General features: G+C 45.5%; 1 protein-coding gene across 1 annotated transcript in view; it reads right to left on the bottom strand.

Moving 5' to 3' along the window:
• Positions 1-27,502, bottom strand: part of SFMBT2 (Scm like with four mbt domains 2) — a gene marked incomplete at both ends in the record, with an annotated part of 182,312 nt that overhangs the window by 5,649 nt on the left and 149,161 nt on the right. The window contains 7 exons of the mRNA XM_079700155.1: positions 4,752-4,880; positions 5,642-5,905; positions 6,262-6,428; positions 8,516-8,691; positions 14,459-14,568; positions 22,928-23,067; positions 25,701-25,771. Coding sequence (XP_079556281.1) covers positions 4,752-4,880; positions 5,642-5,905; positions 6,262-6,428; positions 8,516-8,691; positions 14,459-14,568; positions 22,928-23,067; positions 25,701-25,771 — 1,057 coding nt within the window. The remainder of the gene's footprint in view (positions 1-4,751; positions 4,881-5,641; positions 5,906-6,261; positions 6,429-8,515; positions 8,692-14,458; positions 14,569-22,927; positions 23,068-25,700; positions 25,772-27,502) is intronic.

The following is a 27,502-nucleotide window of genomic DNA, read 5'->3' as shown; positions in this document are numbered from 1 at the left end:
AATTGCAAGCATCTTACCCACCTTTGTCTTCAGGCAGCTTTTAATAGAGCGCCTTGCACATAGGTTATCTGTAAATTCTTGTTGAGATGAGGAGAGATCTTACACATCATCGGCTAACAGGAAATCAAGGGCTTTCTCAATGATCCACCTCCTCTGACTTGGAGAAACCTGAGCATCAGAAGGTTGTGACCTCCCATTCCACGCCCACAGTGCCCAGCACCACGCCAGCACACGTGTAGGTGCTCGGATGACAGCTGATCCTCGGAAGAGCGATGGGAGATTTGGAAATGGCATTTAAAGCAAGAAGAACACAGGCTGAGGCCTCTGTGAGCTTCCTCACATTTCCTAGAACTGGGGTTCACGGCATGGAGAACTAACCTGCCCTTTATTACAATGGATATATTTCAGCCCTCTGTTTTGGAAACTTTGGATGAGAATGCTAAAATGGATACAGCTCAGGGGTACTCAGCATTTTTACAAAGGCAGAGAGGTATCTGTCTGTCAGATGCCAGGCTGGCAATCTAAAAATGTGGTTTAACTCGGGCTTCCCTGGTGGTGCAGTGGTTGAGAGTCCGCCTGCCGATGCAGGGGACACGGGTTCGTGCCCCGGTCTGGGAAGATCCCACATACCGTGGAGCAGCTGGACCCGTGAGCCATGGCCGCTGAGCCTGTGCGTCCGGAGCCTGTGCTCCGCAATGGGAGAGGCCACAACAGTGAGAGGCCTGCGTACCGCAAAAATAAATAAATAAAAAAATAAAAATGTAGTTTAACTAGAAATAAGAATGGTGTATTTAAAGGGAGAGTTAAACAAAATTAGCAAGAAAATTCCACCTGCTGATTACATGATTAGTTTTTTTTTTAATCTATAAAGGTGTGCAAGTTATAGAAGGACCAGCAAACTGTAGTCTGAGTTCTGTAGAATTATCTTAGCAAATGAGTTGTGAGAAATAATGAGCTAAATTCCAGCTACTGGAGTGAAATCATGCAAGTCACCACTGTAAGCAGTGAAAAATTGAGGGGGCGGGGGGAACCCCCCTTATAATCCCTCTCATCGTAGCTTTTGTTTTGGTTCCAAAGAAGTTATTTTTTTCATTGATCACGTAGTTACAGACCTCACAGTTGATTTAATTTTTAGAAATATGCTCCCGTATAATTCAGAATGGCTGGCAAATCACTTGTTATGTTAAATACAGAATTACCATAAATGGACTACTAATTTTTAAGAAATGAAATAAGATAAAATACAGAACATAAAAGTTATACTTAGTACCTGGGAAAATCACATTTATTTTGATACAGAGGTCAGTTTAGGAGTTGGTGGTTCCTTAGAGGGGATATTCAGGGTTTACAGCAGTAGAAAGAGAAGGGAATTAGTCTAAATGTGGATTACACCTGAAGCTATCCTGGAATTTCTTTATTAAAAGTAAACCACTAGGGGGCTTCCCTGGTGGCTCAGTGGTTGGGAGTCCGCCTGCCGATGCGGGGGATGTGGGTTCGTGCCCCGGTCCGGGAGGGTCCCGTGTGCCGGGGAGCGGGCTGGGTCCGTGAGCCGTGGCCGCTGGGCCTGCGCGTCTGGAGCCTGTGCTCCGCAACGGGAGAGGCCGCAGCAGTGAGAGGCCCGCGTACAGCAAAAAAAAAAAAAAAAAGTAAACCACTAGGGCTTCCCTGGTGGTGCAGTGGTTGAGAGTCCGCCTGCCGATGCAGGGGACACGGGTTCGTGCCCCGGTCTGGGAGGATCCCACATGCCGCGGAGTGGCTGGGCCCGTGAGCCATGGTCGCTGAGCCTGCGCGTCCGGAGCCTGTGCTCCGCACCGGGAGAGGCCACAGCAGTGACAGGCCCGCGTACCGCAAAAAAAAAAAAAAAAAAAAAAGGAAACCACTAATTTGGGTAGTTTGCTTATTGCATGGCTCTGATTCACAAAAGGTGAATGAATAGGCAAAATTTTATTTAAGACTTTCCTATTTTTTATAGATGTGTGGAGTTTCCCTGTATAATGTACATATTTGCAGCATGAAATTATAGAGTATAGATTTTTTAAGCAGTTACTATAACATTTCAGAGTTTAAAAGCATATATTCTGGTAATGGGAAGTTTATAATTTTTGTAAATGCTCCGTGATTACGGTAGTCTCTGAATTTATGACTCGGAATCCAGGGAGTGAAGGCGCGTAGCTGTGACTCCACGCGCTGTGATTTCTCTCACATGCTGGCGGATAAACCCCCAGCTCCTCCCCATTCATCTAAAAACTCATACGACGCCTGGAGTGACCCACTGGAGACCCCATCAAATCAGAGCTGTGGTGTCTGGCCTCAAAGGTGATAGAACAAATTAGTAATTAAAGGTCTGGTTGAACAAAAAACACGCTCAAGTGCCCACGGACTTCAGGCAGCCCCGCCTGGAACAGCCTTTTACTGTGACAGATGAAACGGTCTAACGTAGAACTTTAAATAGAAATAAGGCTATAATCAATTAAATTCTACCTATTTTTCTCTCTTATAAGAGAAATAAGTAGGTATGTAAGGCCAAGTTTTTAGGTGATGTGAGCAGATGCCCCTTGTTGATCCTAGAAGTGGCCGAGTGTCGGGAATGTTTCCTTCTTAGATGCCTTGGCTTGGGAAGGCACGAAACTTCCCGACATGTTGTTATAAACAGGGATTAAAGTCCAATTAAGGATGATTCAGTATAAGTAGTATTTTAGCCTTTTTCACAAATCAGCTTTGTTTTCACCTTCTTGCTTATTACCAGATATTTATGAAAGGAATCAACACTGAGCTTGTCTGTCCTTCACAGCACAAATAGCCTCTGGTCTTTGTCCCATGAGAGGCCCAACTGGAAAGCATTTGTCAGTTCAAAGTGGCACGTGAGTCTCAAAACAAGACCTTGGACTAACACAGACCGATACCTTCGGTATCTGCCTCGTGGATATTCCGAGGTCTGTACCAGACACTCAGTGGGTGCAGACTGAATGAACATAGGACCGGCTGGAACACGTGTTAAATCTGTGTCATCAGCACTCGTCACGTATACAAATGCGATGCTGTTTTCAAGGTGCTGCTAGTAATAAATACCAGACCGGACAAATGCTGCATCGGGCAATGCTTTAAGCAGGATTTCAACCTCCTGCTTTGTTCTCGTTTTCAAGACCGAGATGCAGTTTCTCAACAAGCCCCAAATCATGAGTCCTCACGTTTCTCACAATTCTCTTTCTTTCCTGTTTGTGTGTTTAAATGAAGGGACATGCTCATTACCACGTTCTTTACAGACAAGGAACCTTTTTCTTTTTGTCTGCTTTTAAGTGTCGCCCAGAGAGGAAGTGCAGCTGGTGTCAGACAGCGAGGAGGTGGCCTGGCCTTCCAGCCACCATTCACTCGCTCGGTGCCCTTACTGGGTGTCTACAGAAGACGCTAATGGTCCATCAGTGGAAACCCTGGGAACACTGAGAACTCCCCTCTCCTGGGAGGAGCTGGGAACCACATTAATTTGCTTTTTACAATTCATTACTGCATTTTGGTGGCCTTCGGAGAAAATCTGAGAAATTCACTGGGTACAGGGGAAATCAGAGGCCTTTCTTATTTTCTTAATGATTTAATGCTTGAATTACCCTCTTTCTAGACTATTGGTTTGTATAATCTAAAAAAAGCTAGATGGACATATCTTTAATTTATGACATGGAAAACAGTACTTTAGTGAAATGCAAGGTTGTGAAAGATACTTACACTGTGAAACAATGCAAGAAATGTCAACAAATTGAGCAAACATAGTAGAGCAAGTGACAGGCTTCCACTTGAACCTTCTATGTGAGGCCAGTGAGAAGTGTGCAAGGTGGATTATATTTAGAGTGGGGATTTATTTTCATACTAACTTAAGGGAAAACATAGATAAAAACCCTCCCTTCCTTATGGCACATCATTTCATCTGCTAGATTAAAAAATTTTAAGGTATAAATTATATCAATAGTTCTCCCATTTATCCATAGTTTACCATAGTACCTAACACACCATAGGCTTTAAAATAATTTACAAAGAAAGAAGTGAAGAAAGTAAGAAAACAGTGACAAAAGCAGCATTAAATAAAATGCAATGGCCCGAGGGCTTCTGCCTCTGGGAAGATCAAGTAGACTTTTCCCTCTTTCTCTGGAGAAGTAAAAGCCCTGAATGTTATAAATAAGACAAACATAAGAAGGCTCTGGAAGGTGGAGAAAAGAAGGCAGACCACCCAGGGACAGTGGGACTCCAGATCTGACACGGTAGCCAGTTCTTTGAGTTTTTGTTTGTTGGCCTCCTATGTCTTTAGTGTTACACAAGCTGGCAGCCCAGAAATGCCAACGGGCACAAATGAAAAGAGGGCCAACGGAAGCCTGTTTCTCTACTGGAAAGGGGGAGCTGGGGAGACAAAAGCCTTTCAGACGACAACTGCTCCACCACGGGACAATGCGCACCCCACCCGCCAGCCAAGGCAGAGCTGGGAGCCCTGACCTCCAGCCTGGCCAGGCTGCATAAGACCCAGCCCTCACCAAAGGGCATCCAAGAACCCCTAGTAGAGGCCAGAGCTGCTGACTCCACTGCACGGCAAAGAGACCCCACGGAGCTGCAGGTGGGACCGCACGTGGAGCCCGGGTGTCCTGCTCCCCTGCCCACAGGGACGAGGAAGCCCCCCACCCCCTGCCGTGGCCAAGCCCCAGGATGCCAGCTAACACAGAAGACCCAGAGGCTCAGAACCAGAACACCTGCTGCACAGCAGAACCCCGTACCTGCTCCTGAAATATTTTGGCCAGGGGGGCACAGTCCGTCAGCTTGATGAACCTCACCACGTCTGTCACCGACCACTCCAAGGGGTTGCTCTCCAGGACCAGCCTCTCCTCCTCCTCTTGCTTCACCACCTGCAGAGGGAAGGGAAGCAGGAGGCTGTTTTATCGCTTCCCGGACAGCGGGACCCTCTCTGAACCCTGAGGGCTGGAGCCGGGCTTTTGGGACCACTCGCGGCCTCCTCACTAGGCACCTGGACAGGTGCAGAGGCGGCCGGTATCCAGGGATGCTCTTAGCAACTCGTCTGGGTTATGACTTTGCTCCAAAGACTTGTGTATCTTTAGAGGTTAAAAAAAAAGGCACAGTGATGGCCGCTGTTGACCCCCAAGTTCAGGAGCGCTGGGGCTGAGTGCGGGATCTCTGGTCGAGGAGGAGACAGGGCAGGAGCCGGTGTAGACGCGCGAGGCCGCTATGCCCCCATTTACGTGTGTGATGCTGGTGCCAGCGACCTTCCAGCTGATCGTGTAACACGTGGGCTCAGGGGAGACCAGATACCCCGACTACACATTTTATAGCATCACAAGGTCTCCTAAGGAGGGAAAGCCTAGTGTTTAATGAGACCCTGAGGACTTATTCTGTCTGTTCTCCTGACAAGAATCCCTGTGGTTTAAAAACCTTCCAGAAAAAGAGGTGCTATTACTTCTCCCAGAACCGCAGCCTGAGGTTCACCGTCCTGCTCCGTGGGATGTGGAATCACCAAGCTTTCTGCCCCTGATTTAGCAACACAGCCAGAGCAGCTGCTAGTGTTTAACTAAAACAGGGGTTCCCCAAGCGAGGTCCCGTGCTGCCCCACTGGGGACACTAGACGGGCCAGCTGAAGTGGCCTGAGCTTTACCTCCGCTGCTTCCTGGATGGAGGCCGGGCCCCTGGGGGCCCCCTCGGTGCTGGGGGTGGCCTGGGCCCTCCGGCCCCTCCGCGTCCTCTCCACGGGCGCCCGGCGCTCGGGCTCCGAGCTGCTTCTCAGGGTCACGGCCCTCCGGGGCCGGGCGGAGGGTACCTCGGCCGAGGATGTGTCCGTCTGGTCATCACGGAGCTCGGAGCCGGTCTCCTCACTCCCGGTGTCATCGTCCAGGGCATCCGCATCCTCCTCTTCACTTTCCTAGGAGGACGGAAGATGCACTGAGGCGGCGGGGAAGGGGGCCTCCGGGAAGGCGGGGGAAGGGGCCCGCAACTCCACCCCAGACCCTCTCCTGCCCAGGTGCTGGTGCCACCCTCCCACTGAGATTTGTCCAAGGAGGCCTCGGAAAATGGATCCTACGGTCCCACCCCGGGTCCCACCTGCAGCCCCTTTCCAGCTGAGATGCTGCAACGTTAAGTCTGCGTTCGACAAATAAGGAGGGGGTTCTGGCAGTTCACGATTCTCACCATTTAGCATCAAACTTCAACCTGGCCTTGGCTATGAAGCCAGGGCCCCGCTTCCCGAGCGAATGTGGGAAGCTTCCGAGCAGAACATACCTCCCCGGAGCCTGCGGCAAAGCCCACGGTAGAGGACCTCCGTTTCTTCTGCACAAAAATGGATTTTCGTCGTTTCCTGCGTCTGGCCGGTTTAGGGTGTCCGCTTTCAGCACTGCTTTCTCCAATCGGGGGCTTAATGATCTTCTTTCTCTTCCCATAATAATAAGCTACAGGGAGAGAGATGATGAGATTAAAAACTGCATTAAAAGGTTACACCCATGGGCATGCATGGATGGGGAGGATGGAGACAGGAGCAAGGCGGAGGGAGGAGAGAAGGGAAAGTAAAAGGAGAGGGAGGGGGAAAGTGAGAGAGATCATTCCTTCACTTGAGACCATCAAAACTTCACATCCCGGGGCTTCCTTGGTGGCGCAGTGGTTGAGAGTCCGCCTGCCGATGCAGGGGACGCGGGTTCGTGCCCCGGTCTGGGAAGATCCCACATGCTGCGAAGCGGCTGGGCCCGTGAGCCACGGCCACTGAGCCTGCGCGTCCGGAGCCTGTGCTCCGCAATGGGAGAGGCCACAACAGTGAGAGGCCACAACAGTGAGAGGCCAGCGTACCGCAAAAAACAAACAAACAAACAAACAAACAAAAAAAAAAACCTTCACATCCCATTTACACCTCAGGAAACAGTTCTGAGAAAACAGCTCCACAGGGGGGAAACCTGTCCCCAGTGCCCTCGTGTTTACAAGCTGTTACAGACAGAACAGTGTCATCTGCCACCTGCAAATTCAAATGTAGAAGCCCTAATCCCCAATGTGACTGCATCTGGAGATGGGCCTTTAGGGAGGTGATTACGGTTAATGAGGTCATAAGGGGGAGGCCCTGACCCAACAGGACCGATATCCTGACAAGATGAGGAAGAGACACCAGGGATGCACAGAGGGAGGACCCTGTGGGGACACAGCGAGGAGGCGGCCGACTGCAAGGCAAGGAGGGAGGCCCCAGGAGAAACCAGCCCCACTGACACCTCGATCTGGACGTCCAGCCTCCAAAACTGGGAGAAATGAATGTCTGTCGTTTAAGCCCCCCAGTCTGTGGGACTTTGCTGTGGCGGCCCGAGCAGACTGAGACAGAAGGTGAGCCACACAAGCTTAGAGTTATTTCAGGAGTTTCTCTCTGCTCCCCGCCTTCCTTGCCCCCAACACTGCACACAGTGGTGGCAACCACTCCCACTGGAGACGCTCCGACAGCTGCCCCCGAGTCTGAAGCTCGAAGAGCCAACAAGCACAGTGAGCACCTACTGCAGGGTCCTGGTCACGAAGGATTTCCCCATCTCTCGACCTGACCGAGACCAACTGGCAAACACACAGCCCCAATTAATGGGGCACCTTCTGTCTTTTCAAATAGTGTTCCTTACCTACTACATAACTATACACTTTATTCTTTTCTCTCTCAGTGGAGACTTTCATTACTTCTGAATTCAATAACAGAGTTATATGTCTGTATTGCCACCTAGAGCAATAGTTAGAAAATTATTTACCAACTTTCAATAATGATTGATGTATTTTATCATTTGAATGTATAATCAACTAACTAAAACCTATTATGGGCCCAGTTTTCAATTATGATCAACACTGAGATGCTTCCTCATTAGCCAAAGCCTCAACTGTTCCATGTGGAATTCCCATTATTCCAAAAAAGAACCAGATGCACCAAAGGGACCTTTATCTATGGCTGGAGGCATACAAAGGAAAACACCAAATGCACAGCTCCTGGATGACAGCGGCTGTTTCCCACCCTGCAGTGAAGCACGTGTCCACACATCCCCACACCACTGTACCCTAGAGGAAAGTCACTCAGCCTCCACACCTCAAATTCCTTATATGCAAAATGACCGACTAGTGTAGGTTTCTTTCAGGACTAAAGCTGTCTATTTCCAGTACCTTCCACTTGAATTTGGTCCATAAAGATGGCACTTATAAAACTGTCAAGAAACGCCATGGGGTTCTTGGGTGTGAACAAACACTTATCCATCAGTGTCTGACACCTAGAGAGAACCACAAAGCAGCTCATCCTGGAGTGTGGTCACAGCAGAGCTGGAGACATCCCCATCCCTTCCTTATTCTAGGAGAGAAACAAGTATCTACTAAGTAAACCTTAAAGAATTCCCCCGTAACAATTCCTAGGAAAAACTATGCAAAAGGTGTTTAAACAAAAACAAACAAATAAACAAATGAACAAAAAAACAGTCCACCAACTACATGGTCCGCGGGTAGGCCCACAGACCAACGTTCTTTTCCGATTTGCACTTACTGTATTTGGTTTTGGTGTGAATGGAGCAGTTCTCCGGGCAGTTTTCAGAAACCAGCACAGGACTGAACAAATTTGGACAGCATTCGAGCTTGGCACAAACACGGCGGCAGAAATCCGCTACTTGGTCAGATGTTCGGACGATCTTGGCCACAGCCCTGTATGTTTTGCCTCTATACCTAGAAACAAAGAAGAAAAAGTGATGGAGAGACCACACACTTACTCAGATCTATTTTGTACAGTGGATTCCAAAGCAGCACCATTCACTTTCTAAAAACAAAGCAGGTTGTGTGTGGTTTCTCTGTCATTTGTTTTCATTGTTCCTTATGAGTTCACAAAAATATTTTTAAGAAATGCCCAGTGCCATGGGCAATGTATGTGGCGACGAGGCTAAAACAGGATCCCAAAATAAAGATTCCCAGTTGGCGTATTCTCACTGGGGTCTACGTAATTGAACACCCCTCCAGAATGCTTCTGGAATCTAGATAGTATCACTCGTTGCTCATGACCCTTGAGAAAAAAAAACTTTCTCCTCCCCAAGAAAAACCGCATGAAGTCACCAACGAAAAACTAGAAACCAGATCTTCTGGAAAGCAGGTTGGATGGACTCCTGTTTTCAAAATAAGTACTTACAGCCCTCATCCAAATGCCTATTTAATAATGATGGAAACCATGCTGGCTGAAAAGGTGAGCTCTTTGAAACAGTTTGAGTCACCTTTCAATACAGTTTTTAAAACTATCATTGGTACAAAATAATGGTAAATTTCTCAGTTGGCAACAGATCATATGTCTTTATTTACTTCACATCTCACTAAACTTAAGAGTCCACTGAAATGAGAATACATCCAAATAGCTGGGCCTATTAAACTATGTCCTTGATGTGCACCCTAATTTTCAAGTTGAAATCCTGAACGATAATTTATTTTCCAGGAAAACTGCATGTAGTGGTAGCTCTGGCTGACAGCACTTGTGTTAATTTTTGGAAAACTAAGCAAAATTGAGAGAGAAAGAACCGCCAAGGAAGGCTGACCTTGTCAGTTTCCACATCAGCAGTGTTAACCTGCTCCTTTGCAGAGCTGTATGCAGATCTTCCTTGACTTCCGATGGGGGTGACATCCCAATAAACCCACCTTAAGTTGAAAATATCGTAAGTCGGAAATGCATGTAATACACCCAACCTACTGAACATCAGAGCTTAGCCTGGCCTACCTTAAATGTGCTCAGGACACTCACATTAACCTATGGCTGGGCAAAATCATCCAACACAAAGCTTCTATCATAATAAAGTGCTGAATATCTCGTGTAATTTATTGAATACAGGAAGTAAAAAACAGAATGGTTGTCTGGGTCCAGAATGGCGGTTAAGAGTACCTGCTGTCCACCCTCGTGATTGCAGGGCTGACTGGGAGCACACTTTGAAACAGTACAGGAAGGCAGCACGAGGAGGGACCAGGAAGGATTGCCTCCCTGCTGCGAACGTGGGGACCCACTCAGAGTCTCAGAGTGCACACAAAGACTATTTTAAGAGGAAGATGTTTACGATTCAACAGATACAGAAAACAGCTTTCTTGGAGTTTCCATTATCTGACTAAAGGCAGAAATTTCTGAGCAATGAGGATCGCCATAAATCTCCTCTTTGGGGGGCGCTTCTCATCCTAGGGATAAACCTACCATAAATCCCCTCTTGGAGGAGTTTCATGGCCTTGAAGAAGACAGAAAGGCCACTCCTGCCTGCATAAACAAACTATTCCAAACTTTCTTCTCTCCCAGTTTTTCTCCTAAAAACCCATTTGTCTTTCCCAAAGAAACCTATTTGCTCTTCCCCAGAGGCCTTTTCTCCCCACTCCCTTCCCCCCAACTAAGTTAGGGATGACTTAGGTATAAGCTCCAAACCCTAACTGTCCCTTTGAGTTACACATCATAGGGCATTTCTGTGTGTACATCCATTGCACCAGGAAAGAAATGGTCTTTTTTTTTTTTTGCTGTCTTTTGTCAGTTTAGTTTGCAGGCTCCCAGGTACTGAACCTAAGAGGGTAGACGAAGGGGTTTTCACCCTGACATCAATAAGGAAGTGTGGGTAGCCTTCCAATAATTTCCTATCAGCCAAAGTAGGGATTTATGTCCGCATGTGAGTGCATGTGGCAGGGTAGAGACAGACAGATGAAGATGGACAAACAAGGGTTCTGGGGAAAATGGTCTCTTCTCTTTCAGTTAAGAGTTGAGAAAAATCAAAATGGATGTTGAGTCAAAAAGAAATACAAAGTGAAAACACCAACGCTGATCCAAGCAGAATGACTTCAATTTGGCCTAAGTTCTATCATTCATCTTTCAAAATGACCCATATCAGGACCTTTCTTAAAAATCTTGTGATGCAAGATTTACTTGTGACAGGACTATGATGACAGTGGAGAATAAGGCTCCAGTCTGTCAAGTTGAATTCACATCCTCAAATATTGAAGGAAGAATTAAAAGGGGAAAAAAAGATGGTAACTGCAGAAACAAGGATGCATGGCACACAGTGAGAAAAATCACTCTTCTCATTAGCAATAAATAGTAAGAGATGGCCCTGACTTCCTTCAAAACAAAGCTTTTACTTCACTGGTCACAGGTTCTTAATCTAGAACTAGAGTCAGTGCAACACTGGTGGTCAGTCTTAAGATGCTCAACCTCAGAAATTGCTCTCATCCTTCTTGATTCCTGTATTTCAAGTCATGGGAACTCTGTGTGATAAATGGGGTGGGCGTTTATTTTATGAAAGACAACCTCTAATTCAGAACATCCTAAACTGGTCTGTGTGTGACCCAGAAATGCCACGCCCATAACCTGATGAATTTATTACACACCGAAATTCAGTCTTCTCTTCAGAAACGGGTTCACCTGCTTGCTTAACATAATTTTTACGGCATACATTTTCACGAGAGCAAATTTCACAAATCTGAGCAAAGTAAAAATTAACATATGAACCAACAAAATCTTTTTTCAGTGAAAAGTCTCTCCATTTGGGAATCCTTTTTCACATAAATCTCCTTGATAGTCAAATATTACATCTTACTGTTCATAAAGCATGGGCATGAATAAATGCCCCCAAAAGGTAAAATAAATGAAAACACATACAAAATTGTCATTGCTTATGAAAAAAGAAACCAAAATATCATTTCCATAGAACTGAACATGACTCACCTAAAAGTAAAGATCTGACTTTATCTCCTTGCTTCTGCCTAAGTGATAGTGAAATCTAGTTCACTCAAAATTACATCAGGATATTTCCACTTTAAATATTCTGCATAACTGTAACAAAAGAAGACTGGGAAAATCTATGAAACCTCCGCCTGGCTTTTATAAAGGTTGTCACAAAAGCCATTCAAACAAGAGTTAACAATTTTTCCCCCTCAGGAAGATTCTATAACATGTTGGAAAACACACGTAAATGTCTCTAAAAGCATAGGACTGGATTTTTTTTAATCCCCCTAAGGTATAGCCAGGTATAGCCTAAATTCCTCCTCCTGAAATTCTAAATAATGTAGGTCAATTTAGTAACTTCAGTCCATCGGAAAGAAACAATGTCCTCTTCCACAGCTGCTGAAGTGAACCACACTAGCATCCCCTTTTCCTTTAGCACAAGCTATTCCTGGTTCTGCCTTTCCATCCACGTTGAAGACTCATTATATGATAGGCTTCTTATACAGTGTTCAAACATTTCGATAATTTGTTCTAGTATAAAAGGTATGGTTGTTGGCTAAATAGGCAAAATCACTGGGGGACGACTGTAGATGACAGTGTCCGTTTTTCACCTATTTACAGATCAACCCTTGTCAATGCCACCCCTACCCTCTCAACTAAATGGGTCTTTTCAGAAGAGGAAAAAACCAATCAGAACCCCCAGGTGCTAAGTGACAATGTTCCCAAAGGTCTACAGAGAAGAATCTCATGCCCTTTCTTACTGAGAACACTCTCTGTGGTTAATATAATTCAAGGACCACAACCAAGACAACTGAATGCCTTAAACGCAGGTCTCTGCCCTCGCTGAGTTAATTTATTCACGAAAGAAAGCATCTTAGCCTTTCAGCAAAATGGGAAGAAGTCAACTCTCTCTCCTCCCTTTGGCACCAATGAAAACATCAAAGTTATCAAGATCTAAAACGTTGTCGTTTTACATCAGAAGGAAAGAGGTGACTCAACATGTAGTATTATAAGGGATATTCCCGCTGACTGTAAATCTGTCATTGTTAGCAGCTGCTTTAAGATGCTACTGTGATCCAGACACTTGAAATCCAGTTCAGACACACATTTTCTCATTATAAGTTGCTGTGTAAGATTCTGCTAAGGGACGCGCTGTCATGTTTGATATAATAGGTAATACGTTGCCTTTACGATACAGCAGGGCTGGGTCGTGCTGTGTCTGTTTTGATTGTATCAGGCTGGTTTCATAAAAGCTCTGATCAACTTGGCAATGGGAAAATGAGTGCAAACAGTGCAAAATGAACTCTCCCTGTCACTCTGGGAATCTGGAGTGAGTTTCTGGCTAGCTTAGGGAGCAGGGGAGGTTTTAATGGAATTTAAGATTGTTGTACTTTTACTATTTCCATATCCTTGGGTGTATTTTGGATGTACTGAATTTTACAGAAAAATTTTAAAACAAGACATAAGAAGGGTTTCTCTCTATAAATACTTGCCCGGGTTTCCTGCCACCACTACCAGTATGAATCGACATTATAACAAAGTATTCTACTGTGGCTGATGATCTCCAGCTTATATAAAGTAGAAAAATACAGAATGTTAGATTGGAAAAATAACATGTTTTATTTTTTTCTGGGCTACAGGTGAAGCTCAATTAAATATTTATTGGGAAAGAAGGGAAGGGTGAGGTATGGTGTCAATCTTCATTGACACGACACCTTCCAACAAACCAAAACTCTCCTTCCTTATTTACATGTATTCCCTTTAACTTTTGTGGTTTAGTGGAGTATCATTAGACCATACATGACTTTTGTTGAATCTAAAATTATAGAGATGCTCAAAAAAGACACAGGAAAGGCTGAGTGGAAAACTAACAATGAATGCGAATAACTGTGAATTTCTCCACGTCTGTACTCAGTTCTGGTGTAAGTTAACCATGGTGGAAAATACCACTGGTCATATAAGTTATTTAATATTCCTTAATTTTCACTACAAATAGGACAGGCACTTTCCCTAAAGGAGGACTTAGGTATGCTCTAGCCATTAAAAAGTAGTTCACTGTTTAAACAGCATCATTTTCCAAATGTTACAGCTAAGTGATACCTTTTGACACCATTATACAGGAAGTGGATCAATGAAGACCTATTCCATTTGAAAAGAATTAAGTGGATATGAAAAGCCCTCTCAAATGACCAAAAGTATTATTAAACATAAAGTTATCTTGAGACACGGGTCTTTTTCTATCTGTCTCCTAAACAACTGAATTCTCGCAAAGCAGGCCAGGGGGTGTTCCCAATTTCAGAGTTCAAGAAACTTAAAGCAAAGCAAACATTACCTTTCCAATTAGCCTGTTTCCAAATAAAGTAAGTGACCAACTACATGTCCAGCCACAGCCTATTAACCAAAACCAAAGAGAGGTATTGGTTCTTCCTATTTTTTAAAACTGGTCGCAGAGTAAGGAACATTGTATCTGGCATAAACTCTATAGTATCAGATATTAAGATCTGTTCATGAAAAACATATAATAATGATAAGAGAAATCCTCTCTTTATATAAATGTTTCCCTTTGGATCAAACAACCCATCAGTACATTTTTATTCTGAATATTTAACACAATACACTCTGTGTGTGGTGCACAGAACTGCAGAACAACAAGCCTTCTGTTGGTTTCCACTTCTCTGGGCCATGTGAAAAAGAGGAAGGACAAGTTTCAAAGTGGCAGGCAAAGAACGCTGAGAACCCTGGTTTTCCAGAATTGAAAACACTTACTTGGCCTTCAGTGTCTCCTCCTGAAAATTCCAGTGTGGGTCTTCCACCAGCTGTAATTCCCGTAATACCCTTCCAGGTTTGTAAGCTGCATTGATGATCATGCTGAGAACCTGTCGGGAAAAAGGAATCGCCGTGAACGTCAACCGCATCCATTTCTGCTGAAACAAGGGTGTTTTAGAAACCACTCCGCTGATAGTTCAAAGCTGTCTGCCCTGCACCTCCAGTCAGCAATGGGCTGGGATGGAGTCAGAGCGAATATTCTGCAGCTTGGCACTGACGTGCTCGCCATCAAGGGGATAGAAAGGGCAGTGAAATCCGACGCCTCTGCCTGGGAGAGTGTGAACCACTGGCCAGAGGGGACGGCTGGCTCTCACTAATGTTGCTGGTTGCAGAAAAACTGAACCATTTTCTCCAAAGAGCCATGGATCATCCTTCAACTGGATTCCTCTTCAGTAGTATTGGTTACTAAGAATTCCATTTTATCCTTAAAAATATATTTCAAAAGGAATCACTAAGATGGAGATGGGAGGTTTGTTCCAACGCTTCTGGATAAGCTTCAGATACTTGTACGGAGGGCTAACAAATTACTTGAAACTCACCTGACGCTGACCCAATTTATGGACATTTAACATTAGGACATTTCTCAGAGACGTGTTTCGAAAGGAAGCCTGAGCGTCCAACACCTCTGACAGCTTCCTCAAGCTACCCCTTCACTCCCAAGCCCCAAGTGCGAGAAAATGAACACGTGGTCAGAACCACTGCAACAGTCCCAGAGGGACCAGACATCTCCCTTCTAAAGCCTCAACTTCATGCTCTGAGGCACTCGTTTTCCATAAGCAGATCCTCATTAGCGATGAACATTTATGAGTTCTGGCATGCTCGTGAGCTGCTGTTATTTGGATAGAGAGCTCAAGAAAATGTGAAGATGCAATGCAGCACATAAAGGAACACTGAGACCTCGGGGGCTTCATTCCATGAAACGCCCATTCGTTGAGGATCTGCCCTGTGCCAAGCCCTGGAGCATACAGACAGCACACAGTACCCGCCGTTCCTGAAGCCCCTCCCCGTCCAGAAGAGGAACGAGCCAGGCACTGAGTCCACATGCCATGTTTCAGAGCAAAACCCCACTGAGAGAATGAGAAAAATTCCTTATTGAGTTGGGAGGACACTGGCTATATTGCTGAAGCGCTACTATTTTGTGAAGGAGACCAGCACAGTATTAACGGGAAGAAAGAAGATGAAAAGTATGCTGCAGAAATTTTCAAGTCCCAGTTTTCATGTACCTGGTGTGTTCTGGAATGTAATTGGTGTGGTCTGCACCCTGATTTAATTAAGAGAAACAAAGCCTTCTCATAACTGAGGATTCGATCTTGAAATATTCTATACTCTGCAGTCAGCATGACAACTGTCTTTTTCTTGCCTGGGTGGCATTTTGCTATATTCCCAGGTCCCTGTAAAGCCCCATCAAGAGAACATGTTTCAGCCAAGACGCTAAAAGGCCAGGACACAGCAATACAAGCAGTTCTATTGTGTTTGTTTTCTCTATTAGAATAATCATCTGATTTTATTATTTACTGTCAGTACAATTTACAGAAACCGAGTTTAAAAATAAATCCATTTGAAACTGGCTGAAATCATGCACCAAGTGTTTATCAACAGACAATAAAATTTCAACCGAATCTTTTCATTGTGTTTCGTTGAGAAAACCCCAGAGCTACATCTTATTTGCTGCATAAAGAAATGCATTTTGTGACTGTGAAAAGAAAATGCCTTCCAGAGTTCAATTCAGAGTGGAAACAGGCAGCAATTAAATCGTAAAAGGCATGTGATATTGAATAATTTTCCCCTGGCTTTTCCCAATGTCACATCATTTGTCTCTAAATTCAACAAGCTCTCTATAAAACTTTGGAATTGTGAGCTGAATAATTTATGTACCTGACATCTTAGTGTATTATAGTTACTCCATGAAAATAACTAAGTTGACAGCTGTTATTATGACCCAAGTTAGACTGAATTACTGTACCTTGCAAAACATCAGAATTCAAGTTATTACACTCTTGATCACAAAGGGTAGCTCAGACCCTGTCCCCAATTAACTAACAGGATATTAGCTGTGAAGCTGATGAACACTCTTCCCAATAAACTGGCATTAAGATGGCCTTGAGTATCTCAAGGAGGAAATTAGCGCTAGAGCAATGCCTCACTGGATTTCCTAGGCTTCATGAAATGTTTATTGGGAACATGCTTCTACACAGAAGTCCCCACAGTATATTATAACAGAGAAGCAATAGCCTTTGTAAAGCTGGACAGATATGGGATGGGATCCCAGGTCCATCCCTTAGAAGCTAATCAAGCTTAGGCAAGATGCTTGATTGACTTTCCTCATCTGTATAATGGGGGCGCTGCCATTTACCTGGTTCACAATGAAGGGGGTCAGAACTTGTCAACTCAAAATATGCCACTTTGGCATAGGATTAATTTTGCCCTGACACAACTGAGAAACAGCAGACACTGCAGGAACTCTCTGCCCTCCCCCTTTCTGCCTAAAACACTGTGAAAGCGTCCCCCTCCCCGTTCTTGGACCAGGAGGAAAACAACCCTTGTCATTGGAGAAACAAAGATGGCCCAGAGATGACGCTGCACAAACAAATATTACTAGGAAAAAAACCCCCTTATCTTCCATTAGATTCCCGCATATACTTAACAGTCCTGGAGCCCAGACCCCTTTCCCTTTGTCTGATCACCTCTCCACAATGTACTGTCTTTTATTAAAATGGTATGTAAAAATCTCAAGCTTAATGGCTTCTTTGGTTTTTAATTTCTTTTCTCTTTTCATTTCTTTCAACCCTTTTCTCCTGTTAATCTGTCTTTTGTCAGTTTAATTTACAGGCCCTCCCTACAGAACCTAAGAGGGTAGAGGAAGAGATTTTCTCCCGTCATAAGGATGTTGTGAGAAATAAAGGAGGTTAACAGCTCGGCATATGAAAAATGTTTAAGGTAGCCCTCTTCTTGATATCCAAGCAGTCCTCATCCATCCACAAAATAAACTCTCCCTGAGCCTTCCTCTCTCTATTCTCGTTGGCCTGTATTTATGTTTCAGTCTCGCACCTTCGCAAAATAACTCTCCTTAGAAGCTCCTGACTTTCTTGATACTGCCTCTTCTTCAGAACCCAACTTCTCAAAAAAAAAAAAAAAAGTCTATACTTTTAAATTCTTCATCTTCAATTCTCAACCCACCCAAATCTGGCTTCTTCTCCAAGCAGTGCACAAAACTGAAGGGCACCGATGACCTACTTCTCAAATCTGATTTGCGCTTCCATCTCTCTGAACCTCCGAGGACTCTGACAGTGCATTCCGTGGCCCCGTCCTGCTGCACCTCTTGTTCTCCTACCTCTGCTCCATCAGGCGCAGAAGTTTGCTCAGAAAACGGTGAGTGAGTCAGTTACAGGAGAAGAGAGAAGGGTCACCAGAGGGAGGAAGAGACAAATAGAACAGAGCGTAGGTGGTATCGGCAGGGGGAGAAGCAAACAGCGCCAGGCGCCTGGTACCCGGGAGCCCCTCAGTGAATGCGTGTCTCCTTCTCTTGCCCCTGCCCTTTCAGGTACAAGGTCAGCACTCAAAGGATTCCGTAAATCGATGGGATTTTTTTCTGTTCACTTCGTGAAATCATGGAATTCCGTTATTTCCTTTCACATGCACCATCATGAAGACTTCTCCCCAAACACCGAAAGTAACTAAGATGGTTTCCAACCTCAACTATACCATATGATTAAAGTTATGACAATGTTGAAAGTGCAGGAAACCACTTAATAGGAAAATTAGTTCTCTGAGTGTTAAAATTAGAAAACACTTCAGAAGGCAAATATGAGCTCCCACAGCTCAGGCTGGGCTAACTTAATGGAAAGAAGGCAGGTTCCTGGGCTTCCCTGGTGGCGCAGTGGTTGAGAGTCCGCCTGCTGATGCAGGGGACACGGGTTCGTGCCCCGGTCCGGGAGGATCCCACATGCCGCGGAGCGGCTGGGCCCGTGAGCCATGGCCACTGAGCCTGCGCATCCGGAGCCTGTGCTCCGCAACGGGAGAGGCCACAACAGTGAGAGGCCCGCGTAACGCAAAAAACAAAAAAAACAAAAACAAAAAAAGACAGGTTCCTGGGCTCCCCTGGTGGCGCAGTGGTTGAGAGTCCGCCTGCCGATGCAGGGGACACGGGTTCGTGCCCCAGTCTGGGAAGATCCCACATGCCGCGGAGCGGCTGGGCCCGTGAGCCATGGCCGCTGAGCCTGCGCGTCCGGAGCCTGTGCTCCACAACGGGAGAGGCCACAACAGTGAGAGGTCCGCGTACCGCAAAAAAAAAAAAAGACAGGTTCCTGACCTCAAAGGTTTGTCATCTGTTGAATTCTAGTGGCCAGGGTGGGAGATGCCTCTTTAGGGCAAACATTTAGAGAGAGACTGGCCCACAGGGAAACAGGAAGGAGGATATTCTCTCTCTGGCGAAGTCAGAAGAAGGATCTGGATGCAAAGAAGCCCCCCCTCAACATGTTCACTGTTACAGCAGACCTTTCTGCTCTGTAGTCTATCCAAGAGCCAGTTACAATAATTAGCTCTTTATAGAAATCGGGACCATCAAAGGCCCTCATGGGCCTCAAAGATGATTTCTTTCAATTTCAAAATCAGATGAAATGGAGATAATTTTATGAATGGGTTTTTTAAAATAATAAAATGATAAAAAATTTCTCTTGCCTAACCAGCAATTTCTCCATCAGTAGGGCTTCACCAGGTGGATGGGATACATAAAGTGCGAGAGGACCAAAATGAGACAAGACTCTGATGTGAGCACCTGTGCTGTCGATACAATTAGAGGCCCGGCGAGTTGCAGAGCAGACAGACAAGCAGAGTTTTATTTTTGTAACTAGATTTAAATGGAGAATATTAATTAAAACATGTTTCCAAACCCAAAGAAGGAGTTTGGGTTTCAGACGAACTGTAGCAGCTGTGCTTCTTTTCCCGGAGTGAAGTCACATTTATCCTACACCCCCCAGAGGTCCCCAGTGTATCAATGGAGTACGCAGCACTTCTTCTTTTTTTTTTTTTTTGGCGGTACGCGGGCCTCTCACTGCTGTGGCCTCTCCCGTTGTGGAGCACAGGCTCTGGACGCACAGGCTCAGCGGCCATGGCTCATGGGCCCAGCCGCTCTGCGGCATGTTGGATCCTCCTGGACTGGGGCACGAACCCGTGTCCCCTGCATCGGCAGGCGGACTCTCAACCACTGCGCCACCAGAGAAGCCCCAAAGTGACTCTTTTAGGTACATTAGACATAGATAGATAGATAACGATTAGTGGATAGAAAGATGAAAGATGATGGAGAGATGAATGGGTGAATATGATATATAGAGATAAATGATAGAAAGATAGATATAGACAGATGATGGATGGATGGGTAGGTGGGTGGAGTGCGGGGAGTATAGTGTAGGGTGGATGCGTGCACATGTGTGTCTCTGTATTTTACGAATCAGGAACAACTTTCCCCCTTTGGTGGAGCAGAAGCTGTGTCTAGCCTCACTTATTTTATCTTATCCACCTAGCCCATCGTATTCAGACTGGTCCCTCAGTGTCAGGGTGAGTCAGAGGTCCCAAGCCTGGCGATCTCCACTAAGTGGGGCAGACAGTTGTGCTAGAGGGAAAGAAACAACCAGGGAGGCTCATGGATCCAGAAAGTTTCCTGAGTGTCCAGGACTCATGTTGCTTTCTCCTAAGTTCCACATCAGAAAGAAAAGGCAATAAAAATCCAGTGCCGTATTTTCGCTTTTCCAAAGAAAAAGCACAACCTGTCGATTTTCCCTCTATAAATGTTCATTTCTTAAATGGCTGAAACCCTGCTGCCCAAAGGCAGCAAGTGAAACACAGGTCACCCCTGCTGCTGAGGAGCAATTCCGTTAACACCTGTAGTTTCATGCGTCAGAAGGTGATGTGGAAAATGGGAAAAAGGACTCCTATCGACTCCCCACCGAAAATGATACGTTTCTCTCTTTTGCTAAAAACAGAGGTTACACACGGCAAATAATTTAACCCAAATAACGTTTAAGAAAAACCCTGGGCTCCCCCCAGATCTCTGTAAGCCACGTGGGATTTTATCCTGGCAGGCTACCTTCAAACCCATGGCCTTTAGAGTTGCTAGGAAAACACAGACTCTCATTCTTCCTGAGCAGTTGTTTTCAGAGCCATTTCTGCCAGGAGGAGCCGGTCGGTGTTCTCCCATCTCATTGTGCGTCTGCATTAGAAGCTGAACTTTCCATCACAGGACACATGGACAGGAGTGAATACATCAGGTGCCCCCCACCACCTTTTCCTCCTGTGCTCACTAGCTCTCTCTCTCTGTCACACACCGACACAGGCACACAATGCCTGCCTTACTGCACTGTAGACAAAGTCAATACCACAGACCTGGCCACTCACGAGCTTGCATATAAAGCACGAAGCAGAAGTTCTTTGAATGCCTCTGCGAATGGCCGAAAAGACTCCATCCCACGATGCTGATGATCTCAGAGGTGTGGGAGGCTTGGTATGCAAAACCTCCCAAGTTCACCGAGGGCCCCCAGGGACCTGAAGTTTATTTGACTCGGGGAGACCCTGGCATGACTGGGGCAGGCGTGCATGGGAAAGTACTGGCGATAGAAAAGGACAGTCCTGGTTGGCGGCGACCATCCTGATCCTGCGAGTTTCATTTATGACAAACACCATCACTTCCTGTCTGTCATCACAGGGCCCACTCTCCCTGCGACTGCACCCGGGGGTCCCACAAAACGCCCCGGGGACCTGAGGGGCTATGGGTGGGCTCGACCTGCCCCCTCCCCTCCAGGCTACTCGCTGGCAGCCCCTTGTTCGAGGTGACTGGACCTGACTGGACCTGACTGGGCTCCTGCTCTTAGAGGTTGCCTGCCCCCTCCACCGCTCTCCTTCTGGAATCGAGGTCTCTATGCCCTCAACCCCACTCAAGCTCAGGATGCTCACTGCCCAGAAAGTGAACACGCGTTCATCCTCCCGTTTGCCAGAAACTTCCTCCCCTCTGGTCCACCGCCCTCTCAGCGCTCAGGACCCCTCTCCAAAGGCCGGCTCCACATCCACGCCCACAGACCTTACGTATTTCTCCAAGAACCAGACAGAGGGAAGACAGCCATCACCCTACATTTTCCAAAGACAGAAAAACGTTAACACCCCTGATAGCCTGAAGAAGCGAACGTGCTCTGTCTTTGCTCTACTGCCCTCATTCTCTGTAAGTGAAATGCAATTGGAAACCATGCCCAGGTCCTGGGCTGAAGCAGGAGTATTAGCATGAACGCTGGTTTGGTGGGACTTACATTTTTCTTGCACTCACGGAACTGAAGTGCTTGGTTTTTTCCTTTCTTTCCTGCCTCATGCATTTTCTAAACATCAGCAAAAAAACTAGTTCCTGTCATCAGAAGACTACTCTGGCCTAGGTTTTTTTTTTTTTTTTTTGGTTGCAGAGCACAGGCTCCGGACGCGCAGGCTCAGCGGCCATGGCTCACAGGCCCAGCCGCTCCGCAGCATGTGGGATCTTCCCAGACCAGGGCACGAACCCGCGTCCCCTGCATCGGCAGGCGGACTCTCAACCACTGCGCCACCAGGGAAGCCCAACACACTCTTTTATACCAGTGAATTTTAGACCTATACGTAAGGACAAATGCTGTCCTCCAGCCACACGTGACCACCCTGAACTCCACCGGTGCAGCCTTATCTGTGCTGTGCACTCAAGGCGCCATCACTTTGCCTACTTCAGATCAAGTGTCACATCCAGAGATCCGTCACATCCCACCCTGTGCCCAGACCACACGCTCTGGTCTCCACCGAGCCTTCACCCGACTGTACGTCTCACTTAGAATTATGTCATCTCCCCAAGAGGACCGTGAAACCCAAATGGGCAGAGGGCAGGGGGTGTTTATTTCTTGACCTGGTGCTTGATGCCGTGCCTGGCTCCCAGAAGTTGCGGAACACACATTTGTTCAATGGATATATGGACGGATAAATGGATAACTGGATCGTTGTGCCCAAGGAATTAAAACACACTCATCATGGTATAGTTTGATGTTTGGGGGGTGCTTTTTTGTCACAAAAAACAGGAATGTACCTACACAAAGGCTCAAAATAGGCCATCTTTTAAAACAAAAAAGCGATGATTCACAAAAGACTTTACTCAAATGTAGAGCAGCGTTTCCCTGACTCGGGGTGGAAGGCACATCCCTCCCACTAGACAGGGAGTGTTTCCGGGGCAGGAACACCATTTCTATCTCTGTACCACCAGCTTCCAGCTCGCAGGATTGAGAGGAAAGAGGTGCATGTCATGGTTCATGTTGCCTGAATGGACTCAAATTCCTATGACCCCCTTCTGCAGGGATTGTGCCCACGTGGCCACCACCCCGTGAAAACCAGTCCCCTGTGGCTGTGGATGTGCTTTACCTCTTTAAGGACCAGCACACATTTGCCTGGTCCCACCGACTGAGGCAACTCTGCGATCCTCCCCTTGTTGAGGTAGGGGCCCGAGAAACACCTGTGGTTGATGAAAAGCTGAGGACAGCAGTACTTCCCGTTGACGGTACCTGCAGGGAAGAGAAACACAGCTGATGCTTTCGGACCGGAGAAACTTGCATAACCCACTGCGCTGGCAAAACTACCCAGAGGTGCACTGGGTCTTCATATCAGAACGTTTTACATCCACAGTAATATCTTAGGAATCCTGATTATTTTTTTCTACCATATAAATGAACCTTTCTGTTTATGATGCAGGACTCAAAACACACACACAAAACACAAAAAATAAGACAATGACAACTAAGGTATCCTCCAACGTAGCTAAAAGAGAAAAACACCAGTTACACAGCTAAGTTCCCCTAATCTACCTCAGGAAATCCCGCACCCAACGCCCCAGAAAGAACCCACTACCCTGAAGCTGGCATTTACCATTCCCACGAGAGCCTAGAAACTTTACCACACAAAATATATGTGTATCCACAAGCAATTCAGGATACTTAGGTTAGTTTTAAAATATTCCATAAAGGTTTTCTGCAACATTTTGTCAGTTCAACATGAGGTTTCTGAGATCCACCCAAACGGGTAAATGTATATCCAGAAAATTCATTCACTTTTCACTTTGTGTAGTATTCCACTGTGTGAATATAACACAATTGAATTTTCTATTCTCTTACTGATGGACATTTAGTTGTTTCTACTTTTTAAATATTACCTATGGTGCCTTAATGAACACAACTGTGAAAATCCACTCCTGCTTACGTAAGGACAAGAGATTCTTCCAGGTCTACAACAAGGGGTGGAGCCGCTCAGCCACCGGGTCTGTGTACCGTTTTACTAGAAGCGGCCAAGCTATTCACCACAGGGACCCAAATTACACTCGAATAAGCACTGCCCAGTTCCTGTTTTTTTTTTTCAACTGAAGTATAGTTGATTTACAATGTTGTGTTAGTTTCGGGTATACAACACAGTGATTCGGTCATACATATGTATGTATATATCTATATTCTTTCTCAGATTTTTTTCCCTTATATGTTATTACCAAATACTGAGTAGAGTTCCCTGTGCTATACAGCAGGTGCTTGTTGGTTATCTATTTTGTATATAATCATGTGTATCTGTTAATCTTTGCCCCACACCCAGGCCAACCCTAGGTATGGTCAAGCTTCCTCATTTTGCCAGTCCATGGATGTGAAATGCGCCTCCCAGGGGCTTAACTCTGCAACTTCCTCATTAGCCTTTCTACTTAAAAAGCAAAAGGGCAAGGTGCTGATCTAGTTGTGTCTCAAGCTGCCATGGGGAAAAAGCAGAAGAACTAAATGGTGAGGTATCCCTGTCATCACTGGGATGCGTCCTGCTGTCTACACACACGGACTGCGGTCACACAGCCAGCTGAGACTCGTCTTCTCCTGCCACTGTTCCAAGTCAAGCTGCACTAACATTATGAAAACTTTCTTTCTGTATAAAAACTTGTTACTCATTTGGGATGGTGATTTGACAGTCTGGGAAGCTTTGTTCTCACAGGACTTCAACTGAGAACCAACAGGTAAGGAGGGAGACATGTTACTTTTCAGGGTATAAAACAGGAGTAAAATAACAATTACCAACTCTGAAAGATGACATGGTTCTTTTAAAACCATTCTGAAGTTTGAATTTTATACAACAGGAGAAAAAAAAAAGTCCATAGCTGCATTTACATGGAAATTTGGGGACAGGATTACTCTGCCCAGACCTTTAGGAGAAAACAACCTTAGTAAGTCTACTCACAAAACCGCTCTCTTTACTACAAAGAAAACTTTGCCTAATAGGATTCTTCCACGGTATATAGGTTTTAATCCTGGAATTCAGAACAGGCTTCGTTTGGGCTGGAAAAAAGAATTCTTAATCAAATACATTACTTAATGTACAAAGATGTCTATAATCAGATTTGTGGTCAAAGGATAATTCACGTCTGTGTTTTTAAAGGTTATTATAAGACGCAGGACTTCATACATTAATACACATATACTGTTCCCAACCAGCTATTCAAACAGAGGGTTTTAGGGAACAATTCAAAAGCCCACAGGGACTTAAGGATTAACCACGAGTGTAAACATGCAAGTGCAACTGGCATAAAATGTCCAAAGAGAAATGCCTAATAACGATATTTTCAACTCCTTCTTTTTCCACATGATTATTCGTGATACACAGTCCTAACTGGGCTCGTAATTTCCAAGTAACACATGGACCCTTTTCCTCAGACCAAGGGAAGTGTCCAGAGCTACTGACCAAGAAGCAGAAGAGAAGAGGCACCAAGAATTTAGCTTAGAAAATTTTTATAAAAGAGTAGGTATCTGTAAATAAGAAGCAAGAAAAAAAGACAGTTGGGGCTTCCCTGGTGGCGCAGTGGTTGAGAGTCCGCCTGCCGATGCAGGGGACACGGGTTCGTGCCCTGGTCTGGGAAGATCCCACATGCCACGGAGCGGCTGGGCCCGTGAGCCATGGCCGCTGGGCCTGCGCGTCCGGAGTCTATGCTCCGCAATGGGAGAGGCCACAACAGTGAGAGGCCCGCGTACCGCCAAAAAAAAAAAAAAAAAGAAAGAAAAAGAAAAAAAGACAGTTGGCTCAAAGTTGAGTATTCTCATGTTGACCTAAAAGTATATCCATGTCTCCAGTCACAGCGACATACTGGGAAGCGTCAGGACGTCCTAAGTAGCTCGTTTACCTGTGGTGTCCAGGTGAGGGAATAAACAAAGGTCGTGAGGTATTTTCTCAACAGGCACTGTGGATGACGATCTGTGGATAAAGAAAAAACTCCCATGGGTTTCACGCTTTAGAAGAAACTGGTACCTTCCAAAGTCTTTTCATAACTTAAAGCAACTATTAGAGAAATCTAAGCTAAGAATGTGGTCAGATACAACGTGTGCATGTATAACAACAGGTAAGATCTTTGCAGGCAAGTCTTACAATAATTCCAAGAAGCCTATGGGTCTCCAGCCCCTGGAGGGGTCATCACTGATCACTGAGATTCCTCTAGGGCACTCCTGGGCTTGTCACTTGTTACAGAATTATAATAATGTCCTTAATTATATTTAGGACACACAGAAAGTCAGCTTGCATTGACTATTAAAGTCAGCTTGCACTAACTTTAATTAAAGTCAGACTTCTCATCAATGACTTTCTCTTGACGTTTGATTTCTGGCGTCCATGCTTGTGTGGGTCATGGCCGCACTGAAAACAAAATCTCCAAAGAAAATCTAAGAAGTGATGATTCTTAAAATATGAAGTAGGTTTATGAGTCTAAGATGGAAGTCTGTGCTGTTGTTCAGTAAAACGTTGCTGAACAAATATAAAAACTGTCACCTTAGGGGAAAAGAGGCAACTTGGCTTTCCCGGGGATGTACAGCTTGGCTGTGTAGAAACCGCATAGCTGGAAAACTATGTAAACTCCAAGTAAACGGTAACGAGAGATCTTAGTGGGGTCATCTATGGTGCTGGTTCCCAAAGTGGGGTCCCCCAGCTGTCAGATCAGCATCACCTGGGAACCTGTTACACCTGGAGATGCTCAGGCCCCACCACAGACATCCTGAGTCAGAAATTCTGCAGAAGGGGCCCAGCAACTTGTGTTTTAACGAGCTGTCTAGCAACAGATGTGAGTAAAGGGTGAAAACCACTGATCCACGGACTGCAAATTGAGGAGTCATGAATTCAAATTTGGCCTCCGTGACGTGACTGTTAGTTTAGTTTTTCCTCTCTATTTCAACATTATCCAGATAAAACTGGAGTGAGATGATTAACCTGAAACACTGTTAGAAGTGTAAAAAGAATACCCAGAAAACTGTTATTTGCATCAAATAACAATGCAGTTATTATTCAATTTCATTTTATTTAAGTTTCAATTCAGGTACTTGAAAAAAAAAAGCTGTTTTCAATTCCCTTTCCAACAGTCTACTAAGAAAACATAATGATTTGGTAAGGGATGTGCATCGTAGTATATTCCAGACATTTTCCAATATATAAGAATGTTACCAACAGTGACGATTTTCCAAAAATATACAGCCGGCCTGTCCACAGGCTGTCAAACACCCTCCTTCCTCATAAAATTACAATAGAAATGTGGAGTAACCTACATTCATTCAGCAACAGAGGGCCCACACATTTTCACATAGAATCTAATTTAATCTTCTTAAAATGCCTGAGCAATGGGTATTTTACAGAGGAGGGCATTGAGATGGGGAGAAATAAAGCAACCTGCTCCAGCTCACTGGGCTGAGAGCGGGCAGAGACGAGGCCTCGATGGGCAGCTCTGCGGGGCCCCTGGGGGCATTAAGAACCATGGGCACAGAGTGCCTTTACCAGCAGTGCAGGACACTGGGCATCCTTCAGGTCAGCTGAGCTGGGAGGAAAGTGAGAAATTACGATCTGGAGAAGAAACTGCTTTAGAAGCAAGACCTGTGTCCTGCACGTAACAGCTGCACAATAAATAACAGGAGCTATGTGTTACTGTCCTCTCTACCACCGTGCTAG

The sequence above is a fragment of the Hyperoodon ampullatus genome (genome assembly GCF_949752795.1).
Source record: "Hyperoodon ampullatus genome assembly, chromosome: 3".
Lineage (NCBI taxonomy): Eukaryota > Metazoa > Chordata > Mammalia > Artiodactyla > Ziphiidae > Hyperoodon > Hyperoodon ampullatus.
Note: the sequence above shows the minus strand (reverse complement) of the source record. Positions and strands in the feature narration are given on the sequence as shown.